The 24,684-nt window shown below is 41.7% G+C and overlaps 1 protein-coding gene across 1 annotated transcript in view; it reads right to left on the bottom strand.

The window, feature by feature from the left end:
- The window catches only part of ITK (IL2 inducible T cell kinase), a 73,977-nt gene that overhangs the window by 7,604 nt on the left and 41,689 nt on the right, over positions 1–24,684 (bottom strand). Inside the window, 9 exon segments of the mRNA NM_001266444.1 lie at positions 1,511–1,629; positions 1,720–1,784; positions 3,024–3,240; positions 3,711–3,882; positions 5,856–5,930; positions 7,351–7,484; positions 9,333–9,415; positions 15,370–15,424; positions 19,478–19,543. Of these exon segments, the coding sequence (NP_001253373.1) occupies positions 1,511–1,629; positions 1,720–1,784; positions 3,024–3,240; positions 3,711–3,882; positions 5,856–5,930; positions 7,351–7,484; positions 9,333–9,415; positions 15,370–15,424; positions 19,478–19,543 (986 nt within the window).

The raw sequence follows: 24,684 nt of genomic DNA, 5'->3' as shown, positions 1-24,684 counted from the left end.
AGTCAGAAGGTGAATGTGCTAAAGTGGCCATTGCTCCAAATGTCTCATTGTGGGGCCCTTGCTTGGTGCAGTGTGATCAGTTTCATCACCCATAGTGAGATGACTGTACATCAGCCCCAACCTTCCTAGTTATACACACTGGGGAGAGGAGAGTCATCCAAGAATGCTGTTAGTAAATTTCTTTCAGGTCCATTCTGTAACTTAAACCTGGTTAACAAAGTGGCTGCTAGGTTTGGTGAACAGGGGACTGTTTTAAGAAACAGGTAGGACTCATAATTAACAAACCACTTGGCTCCTAGAGATGGATAGTCTAAAATGCTGGAGAAGATTTTTAACACTCATTCTTCTCCTAAAAGATTTACCTAGCCAACCTCCCCCTGGTTTCTACTACTAGTAAGACCTTGTCAAACCCTTCCTTCATACCGAATGGCAAAAATCAATCTTCAAGTAGTTTCTGTACACACTATAATTCTTCTTGCAATCCAAATCAAAGAGGTTCTCTGGTATATATTTGTTGCACACTTTAGTATGCACAAACTATGACTTCAGGTGACATGACAAATCCAGCAAGAACATTTGGTACATCCTGCCATACCAACATCATTCATTCATTCATAGCCCTTTGCACTTTTTAGAAATTCTAATTCTTTATCATGGCCTGCCACCTTCATTGTCTATTGTTCTCCCAATAAGTCAGTACCCCCTGTTCTTTGGATGCACCAAGATTTTGTACTTGCTGGTCCCTCTATCAGGGACACTGTTCCCTGTCTCTTCAAATGGTGACAGCTCCCTCCTATCATTCAAGTCTCTGCTAAAGAATTACCTTCTGAGAAAGGACCTCCCACACCACCCTATTCAAAGCAGACCCTCTCTCCATTCTAGTCACTCTGCCCCATTACTGTTTTATTTTATTCCTAGCACCTACTTATGATTGCTTGACTTTATCTTCTATCCCTTAGCTTGTTTATGATTGTTATGGTTTATGATGGTTATTATGATCTTTTGTGATTTTCTGTCTCTCCTCCCGTCTCAAATTTAGTTCCAAAAGAACAGAAGTCTTTTCTGTCCTATGAACCATTGCATCCTCAGCACCTAGATTAGCCCTTGGCATAGAATAGATCCTCAGTTAATTGTTGTTGAATGAATAAATATTAATACTTATTAAGAGATAAGTATGGAAATGTAATGTTGGACAAAACATGGTCCCTGCCTTCAAGGGGCTCATATTTGAATCTCTTGATTTCTCCAGCTTTTGACTTCACAGCAGCTGGCACCAGAACGCTGTCTCCACTTTTAGTTAACTCCCAACCATGTCCAATATCTCTAAAAACAAACAAAATAATGAAGGCCCTTTCATAGTTTTCAGGGCCTTTCTTACGCAACCCTCCAGTAGGACACCCTCATGATACGATACTGGGTTCAGTGTGGGTAAGGTTGTCCGCATTTGATAAAGGAAACAGCTGGCCTGCAGCCCAGATCTTGGGGCGGCGGGGCCCAGCATGACACTCACCAAATGACCACACATCCGATTTGCTGCTATAGCGACTGAAAGAGAAAACTTCTGGGGATGCCCACTTCACCGGGAATTTGGTGCCTGTGGAACTGGTGTACTGATCATCAAGAACAAACCTGGGAAGAGAGTGGAGGGAGAAGGTCAGAATGTTCCGGGGGCCTGAGTCCCATTCCTGAGACTTCACTGGCACCACCTCTCTCTTTTACCTTGTCATCCCAAAGTCGGACACCTTGATGACTTGATTTTCTCCCACCAAACAATTTCGGGCAGCCTGGAGAGGAGACAGGCAAACAAAGGGGGAGAGGAAAACTGTTGATGGGTCGTCAGTAGTTAAGGAGTCTCCTATAATCCCAGTCCTTTGCTTTACTGCAGTGCTGTCATACAAGGGCATCCTGGAGCTTTACAAATGTTAATTAAGCCCCACAAATGCCTGCTAGAAGTTAACTGGAAAGTTGAATGTGTAAGATCCACTATCAAGATGTGTAAGTTTATCTCCATTCTTGAGTTCTAATTAGAAATCCTCGGTGTTGTCTAACCAAGGATAGGCTGTAATGCAACCTGATGTGATAGGAAATGTTAACATCAGGGATAACAGGAAGAAAGTGTCTCCCAGTTGACTAGATTAAGAATGTTTTGATGTTGTTAATCCTCTTAAAACTATTCTTTAATAAGGAGAGTATCTGACCCCAAATTAGTATTATACAATGTTGCTTTGAAAGAGCCCTTAGAGATAACACCCCAGTGTGTCTCCATTTTTTTTTTTTAGATGGAGTCTTACTCTGTTGCCCAGGCTGGAGTGCAGTGGCATGATCTCAGCTCACTGCAACCTCTGCCTCCTGGGTTCAAGCAATTCTCCTGCCTCAGCCTCCCGAGTAGCTAGGGTTACAGGTGCCCGCCACTAAGCTCAGCTAATTTTTTTGTATTTTTAGTAGAGATCGGGTTTCACCATGTTTGCCAGGCTGGTCTTGAACTCCTGACCTTGTGATTCACCCACCTTGGCCTCCCAAAGTGCTGGGATTACAGGCATGAGCCACCACGCCCGGCCGTATGTCTCAAATTCTAATGTGCGTACAAATCACATGGGGAATGTGTTAAAATGAATATTCCTGAGTCCCAGCCACCAGAGATTCTGAGAGGAGCTTAAGGGCTTCCCCAGTGTGATTCTGGTAGACCCTTGAATAACACCTTCAGACAAACTCAGTTTCCTCAATTTACCAGGAGGAAACTGAGTCACAGGGAGGTTAAGAAGGAGTGGCAGTGATCTCCATTTTGGAAGAATATAAACTGAAATGCAGGAGGTGAAAGACTTTGGACTGGGATTAGGGCCCAGAAGTAAGTCCTCATGCAGCACTTTCCACTAGGACCACCCAAAGTAGGTGAAGGAAGGGAGAAGTTGAGAGAGGAAAGGAGATTGTCTGTGATGTATTATTTATTAATGCATTCCCAGTCATTTCAGTGAGACCTGTCCCTTTACCCTGGACCTGTGGGTGTTCACCCTGCGTGCTCATACCAAGTCTCTGTGGATGACACATGCCTCTTCCAGGTAGGCCATGCCCTCACACACGTCCAGACACATGCCCAGCAGGGTCTCTGCCGCAAAAAGTCCCCGCTGGCTGCGTAGATAATCTGACAGGCAGCCGTGCTCCATGAACTCAAACACCAGGCAGATGGGGGCCTGCTCCAGGCACACCCCATACAGCTGGACCAGTTTGGGATGAGACAGCTTCCTGGAGGAAAAAGACAAGGGGTGAGATGGCCTAAACTCAGCCTCCCCAAAATGCCAAAAATATTATGGTACCAAAATAGCCAATGGTCATTTTGTCTAATTTATGGTTTGGATGAAAATAATATTCATTCCCTCCCCAAAACAAAAACATGTCATTGGAGCTGAGACCTGACAAATGGCAAGGAGTCAGCTGTGTGTGTGAAGATGAGCAGAGGCCAGTGTGGCTGGCATGTCATGGACCGGAGGAGAGATGGCTAGGAGCTGAGAAGGGGGAGGTAGGCATGATCAGATTATGGTGGGCCTTGGAGACCACTGTGAAGAGTTTGATTTTATTCTCTGTGCGATAGGAAGCCACTGCCGGGAGCTTGCACAGGGAGATAGTACTCTATGGCATTTGAATGGCATTTCAAGAACACGGAACTGATGTTCCTCCACCCAGAGTTTCTGCATATCCCTGTTTCGAGCACTCACATCATGACTTCAGCCTCCTCTATGAAGTCTTCTTCTGACATAGCCCCTTCCCGAATGGTTTTGATAGCCACCTTGTCCTTGTTGAGCCAGTAGCCCAGATGCACCAACCCAAACTGCCCACTGCCAATCTCTTGTACAAAAGTGAGCTCTGAGGGATCAATCACCCATTTCCCTGGAAGAGAAAGAGAGAGTTCCCTGGGGTCAGCAAGTGGTAGATATAAGGTACTGGGATACTAGGGGATTATAAAGCCCTATCTAGAATTTTAGCCTATGTTAATATAATTCAAAGATGGCAAATAAATAATCTTTTTTCCCACCTAATAACATAGGATATGCTAGAAAACTATGAAAATATGTGTGGGAAGGTAACATGGAAAGATGAAGGAGAGTGGCATTAATCAAGATATTAAAGAAACCATGTTAATCAAAATATTAAAGAAAGGGTTCTTGCAACGTCACAACCATTTTCTATGTCTGACTCTAAAGTTTTTATTGTCATTTTTCACACTAAGTAAATTTCATTTGAGCTGATCATTCTTTCATTCGTTCATCTATCAAGCACATCTGCTATATACGCAGAACTCTATTAGGCCTTACTGGGGCGGAGGGGCAGTTAAAGAGACAGATTCAAAGACAGTTTGTGCAGAGGCACAATCTAGCACAGTGTCTGGCACATGGGAGGTTCTCAAGAAAAGTTTAACAAACAAATACGAGATTCCAAGGCTCAGTTTCCTCACCGACCAAATGCGTGGGCTGACCAGATAATATCTGAGATCCCATCCAGCATGGACACATTAAGATTCTACATTTATTAGAATACCCTTATTTTCATAAGGAGGCCAAAGAAGCATTATCCTTTTCCAATGCTCGGTCTGGTACCTAAACAGCAAGATTTCCACCGCTTTGAGGCAGAGACTCAACAGCAAGCAGTATTGAGCACCTACTATGTGCCGGACATGGTGCTGGTTAGGGATAAAGAAGCCCATGCGTGGCCGTGGTTCTCAAAGTATTGCCCTCTGACCACCTGTATCAAAATCACCTAGCATGCTTGTTTAAAATGTAGACTCGGCTGGGCACAGTGGCTCATGCCTGTCATCCTAACACTGGGAGGCCGAGGCAAGAGGATTGCTTGAGCCCAGGAGTTTAAGACCAGCCAGGGCAACATAGTGAGACCCTGTCTCTACAAAAAATTTTTAAAAATTAGCCAGGCATGGTAGCGTGTGTCTGTAGTCACAGCTACTTGGGAGGCTGAGGTGGGAGGATTGCTTGAGTCCAGGAGGTCAAGGCAGCAGTGAGCCGTGATTACGCCACTGCATCTCCAGCCTGGGTGACAAAGCAAGACCATGCCAGAAAAAAAAAAAAGAAAAAAAAAAAGCAGACTCCTAGACCCTATCAAGGATTGTGTTTTGGTGAGTGTTTGGATAGGAACTAGGAGTCAACATTTTTAATAAGCATTCTAGAAGACTTTGATGCACACTGATGTTTGAGAACCACCAACCTAGGAGATAAGAAATGAAAATTAGGCAGCCTTCTGCCTAATCCACAGGCAGCGCACAGTTGGGGCCAAGGCTATGCAAAGCCATATGCCTTCAGAGTCCAGGCAGATAATCCCAAGTGAGTGAAGCAATTCCATAGGACAAGAAAACATAGTAGGGGCTGCAGCACTGGAGATCATGCCACGCCTAAAGGCATTCCAAAGAATTTTAACACTCTCTTATGCAGACAAATACTTCCAGATGCTGTCAGCTTGCAGTTCTTGCAAGAGTCTGCTACTCAGCCAACTAGATGATATAAAAGTTCTAGAAGATAGGTGGAAACACAGTGCTAAGGCACGGTTTTCTAATATTTTTCTAATAGCATTTAGTAGAGTGCTCTGTACAAAGTAGGTGCTTAATAAACACTTCATTAATGAACTCTTCACTAAAACCAATGGCCACTGGTTTGACCTAGAGAAATATGCTTATGTATGTACTTCTCTTACACACAATGTAAATATTCATTAGTGCCATCATCTCTAGATATATAATATACTTGTTTTAATGGTGATTTGTAGTCTGGGGAACAGGTAGGCTCATGGCCAGTTTATTCAGAATTTGCCCCAGACCTTGAGGGACATGAGTTTACATTCCTGATTGTACTGCTCACCGTATCTCAGTCCTGCTGTAACTGGAGCTTTCTGCCTCCCAAAACACACTGGATACCGGAGTCGAGTCACCAGGCCTGGGATGATTGAAAAGCCAAGAAGCAGTGGTTAGGGCTTTGCTGTAGCAACCACCTAACTTAAATCACTACAAATAATAATAACAATAATAATATTCAGATGCAAAAGCTAATTTTATTCTGGAAAACAAATCCCAAAGCCTAATTATTGATATCGCACCCTCCTTGAAAACATCATAGGCACAGATGGGCAGGTGGTAAAATTTCATGATTTCTGTAAGATAACTTGCTAATAGAAGATATATAATATAATTAAATATTTGTCATATTTTTGTATTTTTGTTTATTATTTATGGTCAAAAAGAAGCCAGGGTGGGCTTTTGCCAGTTTTCATTAAGTCTCCTGTGTGGGTGCTGATGTCGTTTGGATGTTTGTTCCCTCCAAATCTCATGTTGAAATGTAATCGCTGGCTGGGCATGGTGGCTCACACCTGTAATCCCAGCACTTTGGGAGGCTGAGGTGGGCAGATTACCTGAGGTCAAGAGTTCAAGACCAGCCTGGCCAATGCGGTGAAACCCCGTCCCTACCAAAAATACCAAAATTAGCCCGATGTGGTGGCACACGCCTGTAATTCCAGCTAATCAGGAGGCTGAGGCAGGAGAGTCACTTGAACCTGGGAGGTGGAGGTTGCAATGAGCCAAGATTGAACCACTGCACTCCAGCCTGGGCTACAGAGCAAAACTCTGTCTCAAAAAAAAAAAAAAAAAAAAAAAAAAAAAAAAAAGAAAAGAAAGGAAAGGAGGTGGGGCCTGGTGGGATGGAAGGTATTTGGGTCATTGGGCAGGATCCCTCACAAATGCCTTGGTGCTGTCCTTGTGATAATAAATGAGTTATCACTCTGAGTTCATGCAAGACCTGATTGTTTAAATGTCTGTGGCACCTTCTCCCTCCTCTCTCATGCTCCTGCCATGTGATACTCCTGCTCCCCTTTTGTCTTCTACCATGACTGAAAGCTTCCTGAGGCCTCCCTAAAAGCCAAGAAGATGCCGGCACCATGCTTCCTATAGAGCCATGGACCAATTAAACCTCTTTTCTTTATAAATTACCCAGCCTCAGGTATTCCTTGATAGCAATTCAAAAAAGCCTGACCCAGGTGCCTTTTGCCTTTGTCCTCTAGAGCAGCAGTCCCCAACCTTTTCGGCACCAGGGACAGACTTTGTGGAAGACAGTTTGTCTATGGATGGGTGTGGCAGGGGGTTGCTTTCAGGATGAAACTGTTCCATCTCAGATCATCAGGCATTTGATTCTTATAAGGAACGCACAACCTATCCCACAAGTGCTGTTCACAATAGGGTTTGCACTCTTATGAGAATCTAATGTAGCTGATCTGACAGGAGGCGGCGGTCAGGCAGTAATGCTTGCTCACCTGCTGCTCACCTCCTGCTGGGCGGCCCTGGTCCACCCCTGCTTTAGAGCTTACCTCCTCCATTATGTTGGTGATAGTTGATGAGAAGAGGGATGGAATCGAACACAAACTTTTCAGCCACATAGTATCGCTTAGGATTGTCATTTGTTTCCTTGATGTGATAGTGCTTTATACAGGGGTTGTTCTCACTTAAACAAATGAAGCATAAATGTAGTGATTATTAAGAAGCAATGTTGAGACATAAAAGTCTACTAGTATTAAGTTCTTATTATCTTTGTCTTGTAACCTCTCACAAGATGGTAGATATTGTTCAGCTTGTAAGTCAGTGTTGACAGGTTGGCCCTGGGTGCTGCAGCACTGTGTTTAAAAGGACTCTGAGGTTGTGTCTGGACCCAGTGGACAGCAGTGTTGTGATGGATTGGTGATGGTTCTTCCACTGCCACAAAATGAATGAAAGGAAATATTTGCTATGTGATTGCTTTGCCTGTTCTGTGAATTTAACTGATTGCCAGCATACGTTCAGAAGGCCTCTATGACCCCTTCACACTTACTTGACTTTACGCTGCACAGGATGAACCTAACAGGCCCGACGACTCTCCTTAGAAAGGCCTGCCTGCACGCTTAGCCCTTGGCTGGTGTTGGGGAACTGGGATTTCGGGAGGGCTCTTTCTCTAACTGATAAGGGTGGTGAGCTTTGCCTAAACTGTTTGCTAGAAACAGTGTGATTTATGGTGAACCCTAGTTTTCCTTTTGGGTCTCTGGAATTTTGGCATGTGCTAGGCAGGGGCTGTCTATGGAAACAGCCTCCAATAAAAGCCTTGGGCACGGAGTCTCTGATGAGTTCCCCTGGTGGACAGTGCTCACGTGTGGTTACGACTTGTTGCTGGAGGAGTTAAGCACATCCTGTGTGGCTCCAGTGAGAGAGGACTCTTGGAAGCTTGTGTTTTGTGGCCTCTAGATTTTGTCCCATGTGTCTTTTCCCTTTGCTGAGTTTGCTTTGTATCACTTTGCTGTATTAAATATCAATAAGTCTTAGTCCTGTAAGGCCTCCTAGTGAGTTCCTGAAGCTGGGGGTAGTTGTGGGGAGCCTCAACACAGACTGTATGTTTCATCCCTTCGCCATCATACCTGCGGGATTGCAGGTCACCTCCTTACTGTCTCCCAGCCATGGCAGAGGCACAGCCCCTGTGTTCCCTCCCATCCCTGGATCAGGCCCTTCCTCTTTGCCACCTGCCCTTGCTCCACGTCCTGCTCACAGTCTCAGTCTTCCAAAAAAATTTTCCAAAGACACCTTAAAAATTATTTGTCTTTTCTCTTAATTCCGACTGCACTTTGGTCATTGTCAAACAGCTTAGTTCTAACTAATGTTCTAATTAGAAGGGAATTTGAGCCCTAGATAGGTTCTTAGACACCATTTTACAGAGAAGAAACAGGCCCAGAGGGGCAGAAAAGGAGCTAGGGTCTTGCAGTCCAGTTGGCTGGAGGCTGGAGGTGCCTTGGCCCGTTCAGACCCACGGCTGATGGGAGGCACCATCAGCTCCTGAACCTCGGTTTCTTCTGTGTGAAATGAGCATAGTAATACCTGCCTTCAGGGCTTCTTAGGATTCGAAATGGTCTGCATATTTTCTGGCACATAATAAAGATTCAGTTAACGGTAGGTAGTTTTATGAGCAGAGCCAGAACTGCAGTTCATATATTTTTGCTTCCAGATAGAAATATCTCTTCTGTTATTCTATGTATTAAATTATATACTCATCCAATACAGTGCCAAGTATTTTATGTCTTTAGAACTCTAAAATCGGAGATGCTAATTGAAAGAGGACCTGGCATCCACCCCCAGCTCTGTCACTTTCTAAGTCTCTTAAGTTCTATCCTTCATCTCCATGGCCTTGGTTTTCTCAGAGTGAAGAGGGAAAACAGACCATTTCTAGTGAGCCTCTACCTCTTGCACTGTCTGACTTTGTCATCTGTACCCCAGTGCTCACACACTTCAAAAGTGTTTCTCTCCACTTTGCTGAGCAGAGTTAGCTCCATACCTCACAACAGCCTTGGTGAAAACAGACACGGTGTATGTTCCCGGAGTCCTGGAATCTCTTACCATGAAGGCTCCTTCTTTGCCCTGGAATGGTTAGAAAGAACAGAAGGTTAGTGATCTCAGGAAGCCAGGCTTATTCCTCCAGCTCCCCTTTCTTGCCCAGAGAAGGAGGAAATACTGTAGGCCCACTTGGCATAGAGCAGATTTCAGTAAGAATGGCTACCGTTTCATTTACTCCTGTCCTTCAGTAGGTATTCCTTGGTCTCTGACGTGGATCCCAGACTGTTCTCGGGCTGACATGAACCATGAATGGAGACAGACAGACATAAGCTCTGCCCTTTTAGAGCTCCGCATGGATCAGACTCTTTACAGATATTTTCCAACTCTGACCACAATATTGCCGTCTGGATACTGGTATCCTTAACTGCCAATGACACTGAGTGCCAGAGAGCTTAAGTGGCATTCCCGCCACCCACAACTAGAAAGTGACCGAATTGGGATTTGAACTCTGGCATGCAAGCAAAGCCCAGGCTTGGTTTACTACTCCAGATGCCTCCTTTCAAAGAAAGTTAGAAGCTGCTTCTCCATTCCCCTACAAAGTCACAAAACTGTCCTGAAAACTTCATCAGTGTCTTAATGGGAATATAAAACTTTTACATTTTTTTTTTTAGATTCAGGGGGTATGTGTGCAGGTTTGTTACGTGGACATATTTCGTATTGCTGAGATTTGGACTTCTATTGAACCCAGTAGCTAGATAGCGAACATAGTACCCAATAGGTAGTTTTTCAGTCCTTGTCACTCTCCCTTCCTTTCCACTTTTGGAGTCTCCACTGTCTATTATTCCTATCTTGATGTCTGTTTAGCTCTCACTTATAAGTAAGAACATGTGGTATTTGGTTTTCCGTTTCTGTGTTAATTCACCTAGGATAATTCCTCCAGGTGCATCTGTGTTGCTGCAAAATGCACAATTTTGTTCTTTTTTAGGGCTGCATAGTACCCCATGGTGTACATGTGCCAAATTTTCTTTATCCAATCCACTGTTGATAGGCACCTAGGTTGATTCCATGTCTTTGCTGTTATGAAGAGTGCGGGTGTCTTTTAGGTAGAATAATGTATTCTCCGTTGGGTATATACCCAGCAATAGGATTGCTGGGTTGACTAATAATTTTATTTTTAGTTCTTTGAGAAATCACCAAACTGCTTTCCACAGGGGCTGAACTAATGAACATTCCTACCAACAGTGCATAAGGATTCTCTTAATGATAATATATTTCTTAGGCCCTTTCCAGAGTGAGAATTTGCTGCAGGGCAGAAGGATAAAACATTAAGCTCCTGGTTTCATGAGAGAGGTGGGAAGAAGGGAGTGCCCTGAGAATGTAACTTTCACCACCCTGACAATTTTGCCAGCACTGACGAAATAAGCACTAATAAATGGACATACCATTGTATTCATTCTTGGTGGAAATTAAAAAATGAGAAATCTATTTTAAGTCCTTCATATCTAACACTCTGTTCCTACTCCGCTGTAAATTTGCGCTGGTAACATTTATTAAGCCTAATATTATGATTCACTTAACTTAGACATAGTGAGGGCCCCAAGTAAAGGTCAGAGTTAGACAAGATCCTTGTGCAGATGGCATACACTTGGAGCATAAGGAACAAAGTATATAGAACCTACAACAACGCAAATCCCTGTATCCCACAACTACAAAGATGGTTTGCTTATGGGTGCACACCTGTGCACTCACACAGTAACCCATGCTAATTGTTTGAATTCTAGAATCTCTGGGTTTAAAACGAATTTTCTTTTTCTTTTTTTTTTTTTTTTGAGATGGAGTCTCATTCCGTCACCCAGGCTGGAGTACAGTTGCGCAATCTCAGCTCACCGCAACCTCCACTTCCTGGGTTCAAGCGATTGTTTTGCCTCAACCTCCCAAGTAGCTGAGACTACAGGTGCCTGCCACCATGCCTGGTTAATTTTTTGTATTTTTAGTAGAGATGAGGTTTCACTATGTTGGCCAGGCTGGTCTTGAACTCATGACCTCCAGTGATCTACCTGCCTCACCCTCCCAAAGTGCTGGGATTATAGGTGTGAGCCACTGTGCCTGGCCTTAAAAGGAACTTATAAAGATGAGTAACTGTATAAGCTTCAGTTTCCTCATCTGTAAAATGACCGTTGGAAGGTTGTTGGGAGAATTAAGGTAATGGGCCTAGAATTGCTCCTGGAGTACAATACCAGGACAAGGACTATTAGGGTTATTATTGGCCATTATTATCACATGCTATGGTATGCTACTTATTGGAAGTAATTATTCCATTGTCAGTCTCCATCTGAGACATGTTGGATATGTTAGGAGTATTTTTCTTGCTTTCTGTTCTTATAATTTGAAAGTGACCTTTCAGAAGATAATCTCAACACACAGGTTAAGTTACTGTGAAAAGATGGACTGATAATTCATAGTCTCATTACGCTGTGTTATATTTTAACAGTGTCTCTGATGTACCGCCATCTTTCATTCTGGAGGTGGTGCTTTTCTTCTCTGGAAACAAACCAATTATTAAGTCAACATTGAGTCTTCAATGACAGTTTATAATGTCTGAACTTCAGGTCACCCCATGTGTGAGATGTTGTAAGGTGTTCTCAGTGAATTGCAGAGTACCCAATTCCAAGGAATTCACCATCTACCTAGATGGGTAAAGACAGAAGAGAAACTGCTGAGATTGGAGGCAGAGTGAGAACAGAGCCACTGGAGAAGTAATAATACTAATAATAACATTTGACCTATAAGGGTTCAAAGGCAAGAAAACCCATTTTCCATAGCTAGGGCGAGGGAAGGCAGGAGAGAGTTCATGGAGGAGGCAACATTGGAAGAACGGATACAGCACATTAGGAGGTGCTTTTTAGTGGCTCCCAAACATGGATAAGTTCCAGAATAACTTGGGTGCCACCTCTAGAGGTTTTGATTGGATAGGCCTGGAGTCCAGCAGTTTGTATTTTTAAAAAGCTCCTGCAGTGATGCTTATGATCACCCAGGTCCCCCTTAAGCGGAGTTGTTAGTTTAAAAACATTTATTAAGCATTCAATGTATTCGTTCATTCATTCAACAAATATTTATTGAACAACTACAAGGGGCTAGATACACTTTTGGGTGCCTAGGTACAGCAGGAACAAGATAAAGCGTTTATAGTGTAGTGGCAAAATATGTATGAGGCAGTATACCAGGAGTTTTAGTTCATAAAAAGGTGTAATGAATCAATTCATCTCTTTTATTATTATTATACTTTAAGTTCTGGGGTACATGTGTAGAACGTGCAGGTTTGTTACATAGATATACATGTGCCATGGCGGTTTACTGCACCCATCAACCCGTCATCTACATTAGGTATTTCTCCTAATGCTATCTCTCCCCAAGCCCCCCACCCACCGACAGACCCCGGTGTGTAATGTTCCCTTCCCTGTGTCCATGTGTTCTCATTGTCAACTCTCACTTATGAGTGAGAACATGCGGTGTTTGGTTTTCTGTTCCTGTGTTAGTTTGCTGAGAATGATGGTTTCCAGCTTCATTCATGTCCCTGCAAAGGACATGAACCCATCCTTTTACCAACCCAAATGCCCATCAATGATAGACTGGACAAAGAAAACGTGGCACATATGCACCATGGAATACTATGCAGCAATTCCTCTCTTAAAGGTCCTATACTTATTAGATAAAAAGACTCTAAATACATCTAGAAATAATACAGCTATTGTTTCAAAAACAGCATACAAAAACAGTGAAAAATAGCAAGAAAATGCCCTTCAATTCTATCCAGAATCTGGGCTAAGTTTGAAGTTTGCCCTCATATTTACCTAAGGAGGAGAAAAGAATTTGGTAAAGTAGCTCAAAATATTAGTAAGGAGTCTGGGCATGGTGGCTCATGCCTGTAATACCAGCACTTTGGGAGGCCAAGGCGGGTGGATCACCTGAGGTCAGGAGTTCAAGACCAGTCTGGCCAACAGGGCGACACCCCGTTTCTAGCAAAAATACAACAACGAGTTGGGTGTGGTGGCATGTGCCTGTAATCCCAACTACTTAGGAGGCTGAGGCAGGAGAATCACTTGAACCCAGGCAGCGGAGGTTGCGGTGAGCCAAGATCAGGCCACTACACTCCAGCCTGAGTGACAGAGCAAGACTCTGTTTCAAAATAAATAAATAAACAAGCAAACAAACAAAACAAAAAACTCTCCTCCACATTCATATATATCAATAAGGAGGAATGTTTCAACTGCCAGAGCAAGCAAAATGGACTTAGCACCTCACAAGAACTGCTGTAATACAGGAATCATCTCTAGGAAATTATTAATGTGGGCTGTTTGAAGTGCTCCTCAGACAACATTAACTGATGTGTGATTTAATATAACAAAACTACACTTGTTTAAACACAGTGTAATTCAGAGTTTTAATTAATTTTGCACTCCACTCAATTAGCTCATATTAATCAAGTTCTACTTTGTTATCCATTAACATAGACTGGCGGTGCCAGGTTTGAGCTGGCCACATTTGCATTGTAAATTTAACTTGAGAAAGTACAGATTCCCAGGAACTCATGCTGGAGACTCTGATTCTGTGGATCTGGAGTGGGACCTGGGAATCTGTACTTTTGAACATTTCCCAGCAATTCTAAAAAATTCAAAAAAACAATTCTGTATTTTTTTGGGGGGAACCCACAGGAAACAAGTACTGAGTTAGTGTAGAGCCAAGGAGAGACCAGAGTTCAGTAAGGACTCAGCTCAACTTCTTTTCCTTCATGGAATCTTTCCCAACTCCGCTGGAGTTTACCTCAGTTTATTTTAGATGATTTGCTTGCTCTTTTTTCAGCATTTGTCTTGTTTCCCAAGAGTCCCAATGCCATGGACTATGGTTAGCTGTGTTGGTCACAGGACAAGGAGCAGAAAGTGGCAGGATAAGGGCTGGGGAATTGCCATCCCTGATTTAATCCAATGCTCCCCTTCTACTCATTGATAAACTGAGGCCCAGAAGGAAGAAGAGAGGTCCCCAAAGTCACACACTGAGTTGATGACTTAAGGAACTAGAGCCCAGTACCTGCCCCCACCATACCGTGTTTTCTACTTTTCTCTTCCCTTTCTCCCTTAATCTTGACATCCCTGAGTAAAATCAGTCCTGCTATGCATGGCTTTAAAGAATAACTATTAAAACAAGTGCTGTGTTCCATCTGGACTCACAGCCCAGCCAGGCTGAATCAGAGTCACAAGCACCTCTGACCTACACCGAGAAGAAGGCATGGCAGACCAGCCCTGATGGCACTCCATGGCCAGCCATCACCACTCATAAAGACTGCTGCAGCTGTGGTGATGTCTGCATGCCAATGCCAAGCCCAGGTTTCTCATCCTGTGGTTTGCTAGTCCTGTAAATTCCCAGAATATTTTCACCAGACACGAAAACTATTGTTAATCCAACCTATCAATCCACTGCACGGGCATAAAACACAGCAAGGCTGAAAAAACAAGACAATTCTTTCTTTCCTTTTTCCCTTTCTTCCCCTCCCTCCCTCCCTACCTCCTTCCCTCCCTCCCGTCCTTCCTTCCTTCCTCCCTCCCTCCCTACCTCCTTCCCTCCCTCCCTTCCTTCCTTCCTCCCTCCCTCCCTACCTCCTTCCCTCCCTCCCTCCCTCCCTACCTCCTTCCCTCCCTCCCTTCCTTCCTTCCTTCCTCCCTCCCTCCCTACCTCCTTCCCTCCCTCCCTCCCTCCCTACCTCCTTCCCTCCCTCCCTTCCTTCCTTCCTTCCTCCCTCCCTCCCTACCTCCTTCCCTCCCTCCCTTCCTTCCTTCCTTCCTCCCTTCCTCCCTTCTTTTGACAGGTTCTTGATCTTGCCCAGGCTGAAGTACAGTGGTACAATCACAGATCACTGTAACCTTGAATTCCTGGGCTCAAGTGATCCTCCCACCTTGACTTGACAAATCGCTGGGATTCCAGGCATGAGACACTGCACCTAATTCATTTTGTTTTATGTCAAAAGACAGGTTAAGGAGACTTACTGTGTCCCAAAGAAGTTTTTCAGCTTTGTCTCGGCTGATACTCTTATTGTACCACCTGAAAGCAAATAAAAGTCATATGTCAATGACATATTTTAAAGTGTCATTAGTTATAAAAGACAATGCTAGAAAATCATATGGTCATTTTCTATTTCTGACAGTGCTTTAAACAAATTTTTAAACAAAATTTTAAGTATATTTTACTTATTTAACTTATTTAACAAGCCTGCACACATATGTTTCTACCAGTGCCTTTAAACTCAAAAGCAAATGCGTGATTCATTTCCAGGTATTAAAATGTTTAATTGGAAAGAAACACATGAAACAGAATTGGCAAAATATCGATCATTGTTGATGCTGGGTTTGGGGAACGTGGATATTCATTATATTATTCTCTCTACTTTTGCATATGTTGGAAATTTTCTAAAATAAAGTTGTAGAAAACATTAATTTTCCTCTTCATTTCATAAGTCAGTAGGCAGTTGGTTGTAAGGAGGAGGGTGCTAGTGCAGCTATAAAAACGTAATACCAGTTTGAAAGTTTAGCAAAAATCCTTTTAAAACAACTGTAGTATTTTCCTCTTTAAGACTGGTCTTCCAGACATTCTGCCAAGTAATTGCATTCTTTTTATAATTTTGTTGTCTGGTGAAAAACAACTATAAAATGGTAAAGAAGAATATAAATGATTTTTAGGGATGAAGGTTTTTTTTTTATGTTGTTAACAATATTTGAGCCAACATCCTAACCTCTCTGGCTGCTTTTTAGGTAAAAGGAGGCAGACTGATCCTCGGTTAATAATCAGTTTTGAAAATTAATAAATCCAGGAGGAAAGAAGGTCTGGGTAGGGAAGAAATACCACTTAACAAACTTGTTTGGCTATTTGAGAGTAGCCATGATTAAAGGCATTCATGGATTCATTAGAGGTTTTTGAACATTATAAGACAGAATAGTACATACATTACACGAACATGGGCTCTTAGAGATTATCTAATTGAGGATTGGGAAAATATAGGCTTCGTCTCATACACAAGCCCCCAGCGATAGTAGTGGCTGCCTAGAGCTGTGCATTGAAAAGGTTGTCACCAGCATGGTGGGTAAATAGTTTCACTATCAAAGGGTGACATCTACCTGACTTCAGTGCACGGGAAGGGAATGCCAGCAAGAGAGCCATGATTTGCTTTCCTTCATCTTGTCTGAGCCTTCATTTTATGGAGAAGGGATCAGAACTCAAATAGGATGAGGTAACTTGCCCAAGGTCATGACTGCAAACCAAGGCAGGAGACCTGAATCCATTCAATTTACCAACCCATGACTATGTTATCAGGTGGTACATATTTAAGTACTTAAGCAGATCTCACCTGAAACTAGACAACACTAAGTTCACGAATAAAAAGTTATCATACTGGAATCTTTCATATATCCAGTTATATACTAAATATCTGCATGTTTGCTTGTAAGTCATGTTATTTTCCAGCTGAGATTCATAATCTGGAGAATGCAAACTGAAAGTGCACAGTATAACTAGATTGTTTTGTTTGCATGGTATAGTGTTTTATTTTTGAAATGGCTTAAAATACTTTTAGGTGGGTGAATAGACGTTTTTTATTTGCTCCAGGCATCACCATTTCCTATTGCTTATCCTGTTGGAATTTTGAGTTTGCTCCTTTGATCATAAGCAAAGAGATTCTGATTAAAAGCAAAGATGAACAAACAAAACTACACAGTTTAGTGGTCATTTGAAATAATGCTTATTGTTTTTTCTTCAAAGGTATTGCCTATAATTTTGTTATTTTATTTAAGCATATATCCTATATGTTTTATGTCAGCTCAAAAATTCTTAGAACTGACGACTCTTCTGTTCACTGAGGGAAGGGCTACTCACACATACTTGACCAAAACAAACCAGGTTGAGAGACTACAGAAAATGATGGTTCTTCACTAAAGAATCTGCTAGAATTTCAGCAACAAATAACTCGACCACATTTGAATTAAGAACCCTATTGTGTTAATAGGTGTCCTCATTAGCATTATTCTTTAGGCCTGGTATCTTATATTTAGTGAGTAATTAATTTTTAAAAATTTTTAAATAATTTCAAACTTACGGAAAAGCTGTAAAATAGTGTAAAAGAACCCTCATCTACACATCACCCAGGTGAGCCAATTGTTGATATTTTATACATTTGCTTTACTATTCCCTTTAGACATAGATTGACTTTTCTTCTGAACTATTTGAGAATTGACTTTTACTCCTAAGTACTTCCGTGTCTATTTCCTAAGACACAGAGTATACCCTTATCTAACCACAGTACAATTACCAAAATCATGAGATTTAAGATCTACATAATACTAGTACTTAACTGCAGATCTTATTCAAATCTTATGGGTTGTCCCAATAACGTATATTATAACAAAAAATATTTTTTGTATGGTTCAAGATCCAGCCCAGGATCACCACTGTATTTAGTTACCATGTCTCTTTAGTCTTTTTTTTTTTTTTTCTCTCTCTCTCTCTTTTTAGATGGAGTTTTGCTCTTGTTGCCCAGGCTGGAGTGCAATGGCGCAATCTTGGCTCACAGCAACCTCCGCCTCCTGGGTTCAAGCGATTCTCCTGCCTCAGCCCCCCCAGTATATGGGATTACAGGCATGCGCCACCATGCCTGGCTAATTTTGTATTTTTAGTAGAGATATTTGCTAAACTTTCAAACTGGTATTACATTTAGTAGAATATTTTTAGTTTCACCATGTTGATCAGGCTGGTCTCATTCCTGACCTCAGGTGATCCACTTGTCTCGGCCTCCCAAAGTGTTGGGATTACAGGCGTGGGCCACTGCGCCTGGCCTCTTTTGTCTTTTTTAATGTGGACCAGCTTCTCAGCCTGTTGTGTCTTTCATGATATTAATGATTTTTTTTTTTTTGAAGAGCACAAGACATTAATTTTAGAGAACATTCCCTAATTTGGATTTGTCTAATATATCCTTATGAATATATCCTCATGAGTAAATTCATGTTGTGCATTCTTTGAGCAGGAATATCACAGAAGTGATGTGTGCCCTTCTCAGTGCATCACATAAGAAAACACAAGATAGCTTTTTGCTCCATTATTTATGTGCATTTGGATTGATTGTTTAAGATGGGCCTACTAGTTACCTCCACTTTGTAATTACAAGTGATTTGTGAGGAAATACTTTGAGACTATGTAAATATCCCATAGCTCATCAAACTTTAATCTGCTAGTGGTGACCTTCATCGAGGATTCTTGCCTGAATCAGTTGATACTCTGGGTTACAAAATGATGATTTTTAAACTTTATCATTCATTAGTTGGCATTCTGCTATAAGAAAAAACCCTTTCCTTTTTATTTATTTACTTCTTTATTTATCTATCAGCCTATTTATTACAGATTCTTATATTATTCAATGGTTTCTAGTCTATTACTTATTTTAATACTCATTATTTATTTTGATACTCAAATTGTCCCAGATTTCATCAAATGGAGCCCGTTAAAGCCAACTTCTGTGCTCATTTGACATGCCCACATCTTTTTGGCTGGGCACAGCAGTTCACACCTGTGATCCCAGTAGTTTGGGAGGCCAGGGCGGGAGCATCACTAGAGCCCAAAAGTTCAGGACCAGCCTGGACAACCTAGCGAGATTCTGTCTCTACAAAAAATTTACAGATTAGCTGGACAAGGTGGCATGTGCCTATAGTCCCAGCTACTCGGGAGGCTGAGGAGTGCTTGAGCCCGGTAGGTTGAGGTTGCAATGGGCCGAGATCACACTACTGCACTCCAGCCTGGGCGACAGCAAGACCCTGTCTCAAAAAGTAAAAATAAAAATTAAAAACTTATTTTTAAGTACTTCTTTACTTTCTGGCACAAAAAGATGTTCTAAGTTCTTTTTTGTTCTATCCCTACCCCAAGACTTTTCTTCAGAAAGTCCTGGTTCTTTTTAGTGGAAAGTGTTATTTCGGAATTAAGAGCTGGGTGGTATGTGTGAACATTACTATTGCAATAGAGATCATCTGGTATTTTTACAGTCAACCAATAATTTATTCCTAACCTAGGGAGGATTCCTTAGGACTGTATTTTCCAAAAACAAATAAAATATCTTACTCATAGGTTTCCAGATTATTTGGAGATTTTTCCACCAGATAACTGCTTGGTACATATCCTTCATGCCTGTTAAAAGGAAAATTAGTGTTTAGACCTACATAGAACTAAGTTTTACATCGTTTTATAGGTTTAATCCATTAAAAGTCATTTAAAGATTGGGAAATATCATATTATTTGGCATTTGCGATAAGACATTTTAAAATTTAGAATAAAATAATTGGTAGGCCAGGGGCGGTGGCTCATGCCTGTAATCCCAGCACTTTTGGAGGCAAGTGGATCACAGGGTCAGGAGTTCGAGACCAGTCTGGCCAATATGGTGAAACCCTGTCTCTACTAAAACTACAAAAAAAAAAAAAAAAAATTAGCCGGGCATGGTGGTGCATGCCTGTAGTCACAGCTATTCGGGAGGCTGAGGCAGAAGAATAGCTTGAACCCAGGAGGCGGAGGTTGCAGTAAGCTGAGATCATGCCACTGCACTCCAGCCTGGGCAACAGAGCAAGACTCTATTTCAAAAAAAAAAAAAAAAAAGGAACTGGTAAAACTAACAGCAACTTGCTGTCTGTTAAAGGCAGGTTGATTTCACTACTAAAATATGAAACATAATAGAAAAGAAGTGGCGATTTTACTTAAAAAGTTCTGTTTGCTGCTCTCCTCATTGTGAAATTTCCTCTACTGGAAAAAAAGATTAATATTCATTCTCTATTTTCTATAAGGAAACATTTTTGTGTGATAATCAACATTTTTTTCCACCTTAGTACTATCATTTTATAGTCAGGAAGCCAAAATAATTAAAATATAAAAGATGACTTTCCAACCACAGATTCTAAAAGACACTACCAGTTGGCATTGTAAGCTTTTTAATTTAAGGCCTCCCTAATTGAGCTTCTTCAGATATGAATGGTATAAACACAAGAAAAAAGGATAAAGCCAGGCTAGATTTGGGGATCGGGAGTCTCTTTTGAGCAAGAATTAATAATTGTGCATAAACAAAAAACATAATAAACAAAATAAGAATATCAAACTTCTTTACATTTGTGTATAACTTTGTAGTTTTCAAAGCACTTTCACATTCATTATCTCATTTAATACCACAAGGTGAAAATGGCATCCCTTCTGCTCTCTGGATCTCTGACTTTATATGTGTCAAATGAAGGGCTTAAATTAGATTATACTTAAAATCTAGTTTAAGTAGATACTCCATACTATGCCAATGTAAAAAGATGACTGATAGGCTGGGCGCAGTGGCTCACGCCTGTAATCCTAGTACTCTGGGAGGCTGAGGGGGGTGGATCACTTGAGCTCAGGAGTTTGAGACCAACCTGGGCAACATGGTGAAACGCTGTCTCTAGAAAATATATAAAAATTAGCCGGGTGTGGTGGCATGCACCTGTAGTCTCAGCTGCTTGGGAGGCTGAGGCATGAGACTCATTTAACCTGGGTGGTGGCGGGTGGGGGCAGTGGTATGGAGGTTGCCATGAGCTGAGATCATGCCACTGCACCCTGGCCTGGGTCACAGAGCAAGACTCTGTCTCAAAAAGACAAAAAGAACAAAATAAAGCAAAACAAAAAAAGATGCCTGATAGTTTATTGCTCTTTATTCTATAACATGTTCTAATTTTCTTATAATAAGGCCAATTTTCAATCTAGTGATTCTGTTTATGGGAAATGTGTAATCGGTGCACAGAGTTGTGAAGAGTGAAGAAATCAAGACTGGCGATGCCAAATACAGGACGATTATCTTATATTTTACTCCTCTGGCAGACGTTGCTAAGCAATCACGGCATAGTTTCTTTGCAGAATTGGACATCTGCCCTCAGAATCATCCTTCGCACAGTGCTCAAGGCAGCCATTCCGACTGAAGAAAGTTAGCTTATTCTGAAATTTGCCATCCCTTCTGTATCACTCTTGTAATCCCCTTAACTACGTCTGGTGTTGCCATACTATACTTTTCGAATTATATTAATGGATCAAGTAATATTTTGCTTTTCAATAGAATATGCCACCCAAAGCTGGGCCATCTACACAAATGATAACTCTCATACTTGTATGTGGATGTGTAGACTTCCCAAAGCTCTTTCACTTCCATCATCTCATTGATTTTCTCAACACTGTGATATAGACAAAGCTGACATTATCATCTGCATTTTACAGTTCAGGAAATGGATTCACAGCGGAAAAGTGACTTGGTCATCTGTGAATGACATGGTCACACATATGACATGGTCATCTGTGAATCCTCAGCTACATATGACAAGAGTAGCTGATAAAGTCCGAGTCCTCTGTCTCCCCATCTTGTGTACTTTCCACTATACCACACTATCACAAAGCAAACTGGGGAAATTCCATAATGCTGACTGGCTGCTGGGGTGTCCTCTTTGATGCCCTTTGAAGTGCATCGTTAAGCCTTTCCACAGCTCACCAATGAAGGGTTTAACTATCATTTGAGGAAGTAAGACCTAGAAGAAATTTCCTGGCACATTAGATGTGCTAAATAAAGTCAGTTGATTGAACTAATGAATTTCTAAGTCCCTTTAGTGTTTGTAGACCCTGTAGACAGCCTTGAACCTATTTCAGATATGGGCCTCTCTATAATGGACAAAGAGAAGGTGATGTGACCAGCCTTAATTGTCTTCATGAATCAACTAAAGAGGGAGGTTCCAGGTGAGGGGAGTTGGAGTCTGTTCTTAGCTAGCAAACTACACTGCCTCTCAAACCATTGTTCTGAATCTCATCACCTTTTACCCTATCTCACTTCTGTCTTTCCTCCCCCTGCAATGGGGTTGATAAGCCTACCTAAAGAGGAAGCACCTTGAAAATCTCACTTCTGTCTTTTCTCCCCCTGCAATGGGGTTGATAAGCCTACCTAAAGAGGAAGCACCTTGGTGTATGTAAAAGGTAAAGCCTTATCCTTAAAGATATTTGTGCCCCTCTTTTGTTTTTTTTAACCCATCAGATTGGCTTTTTTAAAAAAGTTCAATGATACCCAGTCTTGGCACTTCCATAACTCCATTAGCAGGAATGTAAATTTGGCAAGCTTTGTGAGGAAATTACATGGCAAAATTAAGATATCACATACTCTGACTCAACTGTTGCACAGTTAGAAATGTGACATATAGGCCAGGCCTGGTGGCTCACGCCTGTAATCCCAACTACTTTGGGAGACCAAATAAGGAGAATTGCTTGAATACAGTGGTTTGAGACAAGTCCGGGCAACACAATAAGACTCCACTTCTACAAAAAATTTAAAAATTATCTGGGCATGGTGGTGTGTGCCTACAGTCTCAACCACGCAGGGGTCTGAGGTGGGAGGATCACTGGAGCCTGAGAGGTCAAGGCTGCAGTGAACTGTGAGAGTGCCACTGCACTCCAACCTGGTTGATAGAGCAAGACCCTGTCTCAAAAAAGAAAAAAAAAAAGAAAGAAAAGAAAAGTAATGTTATATATATATATATATATATATATATATATATATATATATATATTCCAAAGATGGCCAAGATACATGAATACAAGATCTTCATTAAAGCCTTGTTTGAAACAGCAGAGGAAACAAATAAACTGGCAACTAAATGTCCCACCATAGAGGGTTATTTAAACACTTATAATATAATCATACATTCTAATATTGTGCAATTATTATTATTATTTTTTTGAGATGGATTCTTGCTCTGTTGCCCAGGCTGGAGTGCAGTGGTGCGATCTTGGCTCACTGCAACCTCCACCTCCCAGGTTCAAGCAATTCTCCTGCCTCACCCTCCCGAGTAGCTGGAATCACAGGCTCCTGCCACCACACCCAGCTAATTTTTTGTATTTTTAGTAGAGATGGGGTTTCACCGTGTTGGCCAGGTTGGTCTCGAACTCCTGACGTCAGGTAATCAGCCTGCCTTGGCCTCCCAAAGTGTTGGGATTACAGGCGTGAGCCACTGCGCCCGGCCTATGCAACTATTTAAAAAATGAGGTAGATTTGCATGTACTGGTATGAAAAGATCTTCAATGTGTATTAATATCATTAAAAATTAAAAGTAAGATGCAGAACAGAATGGATCAACTTGGTACAAGCGAAAAAAGGATGCATTTTTTTTTTTTTTTTGAGACAGAGTCTTGCTCTGTCACTCAGGCTGGAGTGAAGTGGCACCATCTCGACCCACTGCAACCTCTCCCTCTTGGGTTCAAGTGATTTCCATGCTTCAGCCAGTGGAGTAGCTGGGATTACAGGCGTGCACCACCACACCTGGCTAATTTTTGTGTTTTTAGTAGAGACAGGGTTTTACCACATTGGCCAGGCTGGTCTCAAACTATTGGCCTCAAGTGATCCACTCGCCTTGGCCTCCCAAACTGCTGGGATTAGAGGCGTGAGCCACCGTGCCTAGCCGAATAGTGATTACTTTTGGACTTGATGCGGGGGCAAATGGAGGGTGGCTTATTTTTTATGTCTATTTCTCTCTACTGTTAGTTAAGTAAAATGTTGACATAAATGATCCATATGTTGCAATGACAGTTTTCTTTTTTATATTTTAAAATTAATAATAACCTCATACTTTGAAAACATTTAAACCCTTAATATTAAGATACAAAGATGTTCGTTGCAGTGTTGTTAATATTTGCAAAATATTGGAGATCACGTAAGTGTTCAACAAGGGAATTTGCTAATTTAGAGTACATTTATGGCTGGATTGATGCAACCATTGAACTCATATTCTGGAAAATATTCCAGAACATGGGTTAATACTTCTGATATATTAAGAGAAAAAAAAAAACCCTTAAAAGGCAGTGTGAATCTCATGCTCGGTATTTTTTTCATTCAAAAGTTGCATAGTGGGAAAGTGGTATTTGTACAATCTTATTTTCTCCCTGAGTCAAGTGGATGGCTAGTTCAATGACTGCGGTTGTAACTAAATCTTTAGTATCTTCTTTCTGATGCATCCTAACATAATTATCAATCTGTACCATCTCTACACACACCTTTTCTTTCCACCAAAAATAAGTGCTTCCTAATGGGATGTACCTTCAGCCTCACTTAACACTCAAGAACAATAACACTTTACAGAATAAATTGCCAAGCTCCCAAATTGTAGATGTTAGTGGAAAAATCCAGGGTTTTTTTGAGATGAGTTTGGGTCTGGAGTGCGTGAGATGGGGTGCAGGGAGCAAGCATAGCAAGTGACTGCCTCAGAGTCACTTCTTGAGAAGAGGAAAAACGAGCCTCA

This window comes from Macaca mulatta, chromosome 6, assembly GCF_049350105.2.
Source record: "Macaca mulatta isolate MMU2019108-1 chromosome 6, T2T-MMU8v2.0, whole genome shotgun sequence".
NCBI lineage: Eukaryota > Metazoa > Chordata > Mammalia > Primates > Cercopithecidae > Macaca > Macaca mulatta.
Note: the sequence above shows the minus strand (reverse complement) of the source record. Positions and strands in the feature narration are given on the sequence as shown.